The 9,952-nt window shown below is 38.7% G+C and overlaps 4 protein-coding genes across 4 annotated transcripts; 1 reads left to right on the top strand and 3 right to left on the bottom strand.

Moving 5' to 3' along the window:
- Nucleotides 1–327: 327 nt before the first annotated feature.
- FPRO_03864 (uncharacterized protein) lies at nt 328–1,205 on the bottom strand (the record flags this gene model as incomplete). Its single annotated transcript, XM_031224040.1, has 2 exons — nt 328–883; nt 931–1,205. The coding sequence occupies 2 exons, from the start codon at nt 1,203–1,205 to the stop codon at nt 328–330; spliced, it is 831 nt and encodes a 276-aa protein (XP_031089338.1).
- Nucleotides 1,206–1,826: 621 nt separating this feature from the next.
- Nucleotides 1,827–3,107, bottom strand: FPRO_03865 (uncharacterized protein; the record flags this gene model as incomplete). The annotated part of the gene is made up of 3 exons (XM_031224039.1): nt 1,827–1,959; nt 2,009–2,158; nt 2,209–3,107. 3 exons carry the CDS (start codon nt 3,105–3,107, stop codon nt 1,827–1,829), a joined length of 1,182 nt encoding a protein of 393 aa, XP_031089337.1.
- Nucleotides 3,108–3,512: 405 nt separating this feature from the next.
- Nucleotides 3,513–4,619, bottom strand: FPRO_03866 (uncharacterized protein; the record flags this gene model as incomplete). Its single annotated transcript, XM_031224038.1, has 2 exons — nt 3,513–4,276; nt 4,334–4,619. 2 exons carry the CDS (start codon nt 4,617–4,619, stop codon nt 3,513–3,515), a joined length of 1,050 nt encoding a protein of 349 aa, XP_031089336.1.
- Nucleotides 4,620–5,080: 461 nt separating this feature from the next.
- On the top strand, nt 5,081–8,077 carry FPRO_03867 (uncharacterized protein; the record flags this gene model as incomplete). The annotated part of the gene is made up of 3 exons (XM_031224036.1): nt 5,081–7,008; nt 7,066–7,399; nt 7,448–8,077. 3 exons carry the CDS (start codon nt 5,081–5,083, stop codon nt 8,075–8,077), a joined length of 2,892 nt encoding a protein of 963 aa, XP_031089335.1.
- Between the last annotated feature and the right edge of the window lie 1,875 nt (nt 8,078–9,952).

Genomic DNA, 9,952 nt, shown 5'->3' with positions numbered 1-9,952 from the left:
TAATACTTAAGGTAAATATATAATTTAAATAATAAATAACTTAAGTGTTATATAGATATACTAAAGTATATATTAATACAACTAGACTATTAATATTTTTTTAATATTTAACTTAAGCTATAAAATATATATTTTATAGCTTAGTACTAAAAGAGTTAACCTCTATCTTAAAGTCTTAATTAATAGAAGTTAATAAGCTATTTATAAAATTATTCTATTTATTAAGTTATATTTAAAATATTAATCTTATAGTAATACTGTAATTAAATAGCTGGCTTAATATAACTAACTGTAAGAGGCTGTTTAAGGAAACATATTTAATTAATCTTACTTCCTTAAAATTGCTATAAATACCTTCTCACCCCCTTCTACTAATACCTCTCTATAGAACCCTTCAGACTCTATGTCCATATCCACTATACTTATAATGTTGGGTGTGCCTTCTCTAGGCTTAAGGTCGTTACAATCCAGAAAAGCTCCGCGAGTAAATTCCTCCTCTTTGATAATATCCCCAGTCTTCTTTATATGTATCTTGCTTACACGAAAAGCAAAGACGAAATTTCCATCGGCCCACCTCGTTTCTCGCTTTTCGCCAACCTCTCCTTCGATACCTGGTCCAATGCCGATAGAGGCGGTTCCACCGCTCCATACTGTACCGTCTACCTCGGCAGACACAATACCACCGACAGTGCGGGATCTGATTGTGTTAGCTTCAGCGCCAGTGACAACCTTTAGCCCGGTTATGATATAAATCGGCTTGCGGTAATTACTCAATTCGAGCCAGCGGCGAACTGACTCGCGATCAAGACATTGCTGAAGATAGCCTGGTGTCGGGATGAATTGAGTAGTTTCAAGTGTATCAAAAATAAAGGATTCCTTATTACTTCTATTATTAGTACTTAATTAAGCGATATTGATCTCTAAACTTACCTTTTTCTGACTTCAGCACTAACATCAACACCAAATCCCAGAATACTTAGAAATCGAGTTAAGATAGAAAAGCTCCCACTAATCAACTTCTCCTGTGTATACTGAACACTCTTTTTCTCAGTCTTAAAGACTCCTATGTCTTGCGATGGCACTATATTGGCAAGACTGATATGTGGCTTTTTAATAGAGGTAATGACATTGCCCAATTTGATGGGACCTTCAGGCGGATAATCCCATGTTGGTGCGTAGAAATAATAAAATTGCGGATTTGCCATAACTTAAGTTCAAAATAGTACTCTTTAACTGCAAGACGAGGAAAATAAAGAGAGGATGAACAAGCTTAAATTAATAGAATTTAGGGACTAAATGAAATGAATGGGGCTGAGCTAGGCATCGATAAGGATGCTGACGTGTTCCTGGATATCTTGACTGTTTATTGGCTACAGTGACCAACACAGCCTCAAGAGAGGATAAGTAGGTTCAAAATGGGGCTGAATTAGGCATTAATGAGGTGCTGACGTGTTCTAGGAAACTCTGACTGATTAGTGGCTACATTTATCAACACAGCCTTAAAGTGCGCAGTATGCAACTTACACTTCAGAGTAAATAAGATCTTTAAACTGAGCTAATAAGCATATTCAGGCAATCTATTCGCTAGCTGGGTCTACCTAGTGCATCTAACTATTTAAGTAATATAAGTGAGAAGTAGGTAATAGGAGTTTCTATAACCCTAACTTAAAGGAATAAGTTAATTTAGAGAGATAAAAATAGGATAAGTATGCCAGACATTATAATACTATACTTAGTTATGAACCATAATATGCATTAAATTTAAGTCCCACAGCATATACTAACCAGCTTTAGGTATTTTTAGTTCTCTTCTGCGTGACTCATTATTACCAATCCCAATCCGGCTCTGCTTCTGCCATTCTTACAGCTCCGGCAACCTGCTCAGATTCTTCTATATAGTAAGAAGAATCAGATCCTATTAAGGTGAGCGTCCCATACACAACGAGACGCCTACATTTCCTAAATAATTGTTAAAAGGAATATTCAAGCCGCTGGGGTATACACATACAAATGTCCAGTAAGAGAAACATTACCGTAGATCTCCAGGTCAGTCGTTTCAAGTGTACCTATAATTCTCAATTTGCCACATCCTTTCATTTTACCATTGACTAAAGTATAGCCGTTAACTGTAATATTTCCGTAAGCTTTCACCTTGCCGCTGTGAGATTCATTAGTTATCGTTCTTAACAAGAGGGAAATTCTACTCACTCGCATCGGATACTCCCGCTCAACAGAAGACTACCAAAGGCATCGACTTTCTCTCTTACTATAACATCCCCAGTCAAAGTTACACTACTGCCAGACTTAACTGACCCAATAACTTCAATTGGACCATTAACATTAATCTCATAGTCGGATTTGATACTTTTTGACCTCCTGAATGCCGATTGTGAATAGACGTGTTTGATTCCCACTTCTGCTTGCCTCTCAGTAGATAGATTCTTTGTTTGTTGTGTGGTCGATTCTGCTTTCTCCTTTCCTTTAGTTGGCTTTAATCTGTTTTTGACCTCGTCATTATAGCCTGGCAAGGGTAAATCGAAGCCAGACAGAGTTTCTTCTGACATGTCAGTAGCTGATGGCAATGAGCTTAGTGTAGATGATTCAGCTGGTTTTGGATCTTGAAATTCTGAATAGGGTTTCGCCTCGATATTTTTCGCCTCTAAGGCTGTAGGGTATTGGTCGAACCTAGAATCTTGATCCCCTAAAAGCATCGATTCTCCTTTAAGATTCTTCTCTACCGTTGCAGCCTCACTCTTCATATATCCCAGCATTGACTGGATGATTGGATCGTCTTCAGCGTCATGTGTTGAGTATTGGAAACCAAGGATATCAAGGGGTGGACTAGGTCTCTCGACCCCATGAACATTAAAAGGCTGGCCACGCGAGCCATCGAAGGAGTCGGTTCCGACATCGCTCGGTCGCCCAGTGTCCCACGGATCTCCAGATCCAAGCGTTGATAGAGCTAAATCGTTATCATCATCGCTCATGCCTCGAACTGTGCTCCTACTGCATGGACGCGATACATTAAGACTGCTACTGCCAATAGACGACCCAGAATCTGCTTCTTCAGAGAAAGTCGGTAGCGATATAAGCGCAAGAGAGCGCATGTGACCAGCGAGGTGATGCTCAAGAATGGTATCAGTGTCCGTCTCTTTTTTTCCGCAAAGAGGGCAGGAATGAAATAGCCTATATATCTTGCAACTGTTTCTGTTCGCCAAGGATCGTAGTTGAGCATCGTTCAGTCTACTCTTGTGAATGTCCCTTATGTGTGTAATATACTCTCTAGCGGATTTAAAAGGCGGCAAATCGCGATGGGCGGCGCACCTCCAAAACAGAGAATGGCTTTTCAAGTGATCTATCCACTCATCGCTATGGCTGTAAAGTACGTCCGCCTGTTCGCAAGATTCGAAAATACAAACATAGGGGTCCAGGTCTTTCCTGACGTGATTCCTAATCATGCGATCAGTTCAGTTCAGATTGATATCTTATGCAGCGAATGGGAAGAAATATACTCACTGCCATTTTCGCTTGTCTGAGACCTCTTGAATGGGCAGCAAGTGGAAGCAATAAGGACAGTTAATTTCGCTCCTTTTCAAAAGCTCGTTTTCTAGCAAGTGTCCATCTTCTGAGAAGCCAAGAGGAAGATGCTGAGAATTACTGTGATTTTCATTTTCGAGTTGTTTATACTTCTTTCTGACGGTATATCCCGGTGCTGGAGGGAAAGCAAGCGCCTCGTGATGGTGGAGCGGAACTGTTCTTCCATCTGAAACGATAGAGGGACTCAGAGCTGCATCTTGATATTTACGAGGATCGAGACTTGTTGCACTCTTTTTTGGAGAATTTACCGGCGTTACCGGGATGGGTTGCGTTGAAGGTCCCGAGGCCTTTTCATCTGGCAGCAGCCGTTTCTCAGTCTGCATCTGTAACATACCATGGCGGTACCTTCTGTACAGAATCCTTTTCCGCCGTAGAATCATGCTGCAGGCCAACCGGTTTTGAATGTTGGCGGATAGATTTGGAAATCTATCTGCGATGAGGTGAGTAAAGTGTGACAGTAGAAGTGGTTCTACATCATTTCCCTCGTCATCCTTTATGGTGAAATCACCAGCTCTGAGGGTCTGAGCATGTTTGCTGGCACGACGAATAGTGTTTGAGATCTTATTGAGCCGACTGATCTCAGCAGCAATGTCCAGCATAGACTGCTGGAAAGCTGCATTTGCAGTAGCCCGGACATTCTTCTCTCCAGACTCTAAGATAGAACCCAAGGCTTGCAAACCTGGGCGCAGTAAGTTTCAAAGCTCCAATGTCAGATTGTATCATGTGGTAGACTAACATATTTGACAACGATAGTTCAACGTTTCTAGCAAGCCAGTAACAATACCCACGACGTCAGAGGCGTATCTGAGTCGATGGTCCATAGCTGCAGACCCTTGGGTAAAGACACCAATGCCGTTGGCCCAAGTAGAAAATCTCGCAAGTTGGTCCTCCACGATTGAAACCTCCCGGGGGTGAATAGATGCCGCACTGGAGAGACACTTTTGGAAGGACTCAAAGCACTCATTAGCACAGTCAGAAATTTTGGGGCCTTCCGGCTTCGTATATGCATGCTGGCTAGCCATCGCGGCGAGTGTTGATATTGGAATTCCTCTGCGATACGATGTTGATGACGGTAGGTGGCGGGGTCTGGAGGAGTGGGGTAAGCCTAGCCTGGCCAAAGTCCAGCGATTGGTTAGATTCGCAAACTCGGCTCTAACAGATAGGCAGTCCAATTTAACAAGCCTAGATAAACTCTAGCCTCCTATAGTTACCACACGAGCTTGTAAGGCCCCTAGGCGGGTTCGAGGCTACATACCAATACTCAAAGACTAACGCCACTTCCAATGCCCGGACTACCTGCTGGCTTTTACCGCTTGATGAGTTTCATTACTTTAACATGTTACGGAATGACCGTCCCTTGATGATGTGTCAGCATTACCCCGCCTCCCGTTCAGCCGCAAATGTGCGTCGAATCCAACTTTAACAGTACTTATTCCTGAAACTTCTGATACCGACTTTATAATCTATAAACAGCACGGTCAAGATGAACTCCAGTACGAATCTTAGCAGTGGCATCCAGGACCTCCTTGTGGATACAGCGGGGACGGTCATTGAAGTTGCAAAAGTAGCTTACCTCAACGCGGCCAACCAAGAGGTCAAAGCCTTCTATTGTCACCTTGGCTACAATTGCTTCAGATTACAAGTGAGCTTGACTCGCGCGCGCCAAGAGTCTATTGAAATAGACAAACACTGCGTTGATCAGGCTATTTCAAGTCTCAATCTCCTAATACCAGAAACTTGCCTGCAGGAACTCCCGGCTAATCTTGTTATGCACGATTTTCGACTGGAGTCAATCAATCGTTTGTGGAAGAATATTCGAACAGGATCAGAGAGCTTAAAGGCTGAATTCGTGCAGCGATGGCTGAGCCAAGACCTCACAGAAGAGCAAAGAAATGAAATTGACAAGACGCTTGAGAGAAGTGCCGACGTGTTTGAGACGAGCCAACCCGAGCAGCCTCTCCGAAAGTCCGCCACAACGCTCGAAGCACTCAAGACTATAGAGCCCCAACTCGCGATTGGAACAGCAGCAAATTCCGTCTTTAATTCTCTGATAGCCTGCAAAGACTGTTCCTGCCATCCTCAGCATGATTTTAAAGCTAAACTCGAGTTGGGCACATATCGAACACCTGAGAAGAAAGCAGCTTATCAGAAGCCCGTACGGAGAAACCATACGGATGAAGACCTTGATGCCATAGAGATGGGAATGTTCCTGTCTATGGAACGTGGCTGGCATGAGTTTCGCGTACAGGCAGTTAAACAAAGGGTTGTGCGCTTCAATGACGCAGCAGAGACTATGCCCCATAAAAGGAAGAAAGCACGAATGGCAAAGATTGAAACGTTATGCAGGCCTATCGCTAAGACACGAGAACGACCTCTACAGCGCCTACTTCTACGACTGGAGAGTGGTAAATTGTTTGAGGTTCAGCATGAAAAGAGTACCTTCCAGATCGATAGCAGCACCAAACCTGTATCCCTCTTAAGATGCTTAGAAGATAAGAGGGACCTTTTCACGGAGAAGACAAAACGAATATTATCCCTAATACTCGGCTATACTGCTCTTCACCTATGCAGCACGTCTTGGCTACAGTCGAATTGGGGATCATCAAATATTAAGTTCTTTCAGACAATGGCTTGCAAGACACCATTAAGACCATTTATCGAAGTTCACCTTCAAAAGGAAGACACTTGTGAAAGGTCAGATAATGATGCCGAGTTAATTGATGATCTGAATTCTGGACATTGCTGTCCTGAATTGATCGCTCTGGCTATTGTGCTCATGGAGATTTATTTCGTCAGGCCATTTAGACAACTGGCATCAATGCACAACATCTCGCTTATACCAACGGAAAGCGGTTGCATAACGCTTGTAGATGTTGACCAAGTTTTTGGGAGAGTTGGAGACGGTGAGGAAGGCTGGAGAGCTCAAATCCCAGAAGATTCACCCCTACTCGAGATCATCGACAACTGCCTTGACGTAAAGCTTTGGGGAAATATAGAGGGTGAACCACTCAGTGCTGAAGAACTGAGATCTCGAATATATAAGACTGTCGTCTGGCCCCTTGAGCTTTACTTGACTCAGGGCTTCAGCCAGATCCACATCGACACCGTGGATCAATATGCTAAGAATCTTGACTTTGGACAATGGGGTCAAGAGATCACAGGATCAGAAGCAAACAATCAGTCAAGTTTACTATCCTCTGCTCATACCAGAAAAGGAAGCATACCTCCATCCATACCATTGGTTCAAACACTTCCTATCAGCACAGAATTTCAAAACTCGAGACAACCGTTATCACAGTTGCCTCCTGTTATATCATACAAGCCATCCGCCGCTAGCCTTAAGCCGGCTTCTGATGCCTTTTATGGATCCCCTCAGTTCTCCGACAACCAGTCGGAGGCTTCTGTGACAGGGTAAGTTATCCCGGCTGGCAAATTTAAGATTCAGATTTTCACCTAACACATAAATAGAGTAAAGCAGTACAGAGCCTGGAGAGCCGAATACAGAGATGTACATAAAAGATTTCTTGGTGACATTTTAGAAGGTCTTCCTTCAGAGCCTGTCCGGGTTGCTATACTTGATACAGGAATCGACAGAGATCATCCTATGCTGGAGGCATGTGAAGATAGGCTTGATGACCAGAAGAACTTCTATGATAACACCCAGAGGATTGTGTCAGATACCCACGGACATGGGACTTTCGCCGCAAGTCTCCTATTGGACTATGCACCAGATGCATCTCTATACATCGCTAAGATTGCTGATAAGAAAAATATGACACCCAATGTGGAACATGTGGTGGATGTGAGCAGTGACCCTCTTTATCTTCTGGTGGAATACTAAAATTCTTAGGCAATCTACCACGCTGTTAACATATGGAGGGTCGATATTATCTCCTTGTCTTTTGGGTGGCCTTCCTCTGATATCCCAGGGTATAGTGCAATAGAAGACGCCATATATCATGCGTACTCTAAGAAGGTTCTAATGTTCGCTGCTGCTTCTAATAGTGGCGCCAGATTAGGGAGAGCATACCCAGCAAGCAATTCTCAGGTTATATGTGTCCATTCAACAAACGCCAACGGTCAAGCTTCCGATTTCAGCCCAACAGCAGAACCAAATGCCCTTAACCTTGCAACTATTGGTGAATCTATTGAATCAGCATGGCCAGTACTTCTAGGCAATGATTCAAATTCAGACTGCCTCAAAACTCGATCTGGAACATCCTATTCAACGCCGATAATGGCAGGCATTGCAGCCTTCCTCTTGCAATACGCGCGAACCCATCTTCCAGCAAATGTGGCACTAATGCTAAAGAGAAAGGACAAGATGGAGGTACTTCTGAAGAGATGCGCAATTAGGGGTCCAAATTACAAGCCCCGCGATGGTTACTTCTATGTGCATCTAAGTCTGCACAACCATAACCTATTTGGAGGAGACCAAGAGTGTATAAATGCTGAGATTGTAAGGGCATTAAAGCTTTAAGGGGTTTAAGCCAAGCTAAATATAGACTGGAAATTAGTTATTCTTGCATTTATTATATTATTTAAATAGTGATTTTCTTCTTACTAAGAGAAATATATAAAGAGCTTTATATAATATATAATATTTTAATAATAAATTAAATTTATTTTTTTAACTTTAAAAGATTAAATCTACTTTTTTATAATGTTATTTCTTTTTAATTAGTTTATTACTTCTTTAAGTTAAATTTTTAAAGTAAATAATAATTTTATTTAAATCTCTTAAATTAATATATAGGCTATAATTACAGTTAACCTTAATTTAAATTATTACTTTTTTATTAATATTACTTTATCTATTTTTAAATATAATATTAATTAATTATATACCTTTATATATATATTTAATTTATAAAGGTTAATTTAACTTTTACTAACTAACTTATATAATAAAGTTAACTTAATTCTTTTAAATCTATATAAAACCTTACCTATCTATAATAGGTGTAATAAATTATAGTAAAGTTTATAGAAAAACCTATATAAAATAAAAAGGCACTATTAATAATATAGGGTAGAGTTTATAGAAAATATAAAGGGTAGAATTTATAGACATTTTAGTATATAAAATAAATAAAATTAGTATTAATTAAAAGGTAAGTTCTAGAAAAGTATTCTCCTAAAGTATAAATTAATTTAAACCTAAATTGCAGTTAAGTAATATATTTAAAGTTTAGCCGTTTTTTTTTATATAGTTAAAAGTAACTAGAAGGTAAGTATTATAATTAGTAAAATTTAGTAAATTATAGTTATCTATTATAGAAGGCATAAAAGTTAGGTATTATAACTAAATAGGATATAGCGCTTATATTATATATACCCTACTAGTTTTTATTAATTATAGATTAATTTATACTATATTAAGGCAGATTTACTATAAGTTATCCTACTAACTTACAATCTAACTTATAGACTTACTATAAGTCTAACTTATATAGCCATAAGCCCCTATAGTATATATATATACTTATTTAGCATTAAATAGAACTTAATTTATTAGCTATTAATAAAACTTCTTTATATTAATAAGCCTAATATATATTAATTAATTATTAAGAGATATAATAATTAAGCTAAGCTTAGTATATATGCCTTATATTTCTGTAAATATAAAACCTAATATAGACTAGTTTCCTATTTAAAACCTATAACTATTTCACTTTTACTTACTAAATTCCTTCTTAAATAACTTAAGAACTACCTAATAAGTCTTTATATTATAACTGCCTTTACTATATATATTATAGCGCTAACTGCCTAATTACTTTAACCTTACTTAATTACTACTTCTTAATAATTTAGCTACTACTTAAGTATTAATATCTATTTAATTAATTATTTATAATACTTTTTATATAGTTATAGTCCCTTTTTTTTATAATTTAATCCTTTTTACCTTATAGTACTAACTTAGTATCTTATTTATATCTTAAAGATTATAAAGTTTAGCCTTTAATAAGGTTACTTTATATATAACTTCCTTTATTGCCTTTATAGCTAACTTTAAAGCTTTAATAATAGACTTTAGGGAGCTATTATAATGCCTTTTAATTTACTTTTTAAGGTATTTAGACTAAAATTAGGCCTTAATTACTGTCTTTAGGGTCTTTAAAGCCTATAATATTAATAGTTAAGTAGCCTTTTTAGGAGGCATTAAGGTCTATAGCTATATATTAAGCTTTAAGATTATAGTTTTTAGGTTAAAAGAAGTAAGTCTAGTTTCTTTAAAACCCTATTAGATATTACTTTCTATAAAGATAGCTTTAAATACAATATAAAAAGTAAAAAAGAACTTAATTTTAAAAATATAAGTTATAAAGTATTTAATTAAATACTC

The sequence above is a fragment of the Fusarium proliferatum genome (genome assembly GCF_900067095.1).
Source record: "Fusarium proliferatum ET1 genome assembly, contig: FPRO_scaffold014, whole genome shotgun sequence".
In the NCBI taxonomy this organism is placed as follows: domain Eukaryota; kingdom Fungi; phylum Ascomycota; class Sordariomycetes; order Hypocreales; family Nectriaceae; genus Fusarium; species Fusarium proliferatum.
Note: the sequence above shows the minus strand (reverse complement) of the source record. Positions and strands in the feature narration are given on the sequence as shown.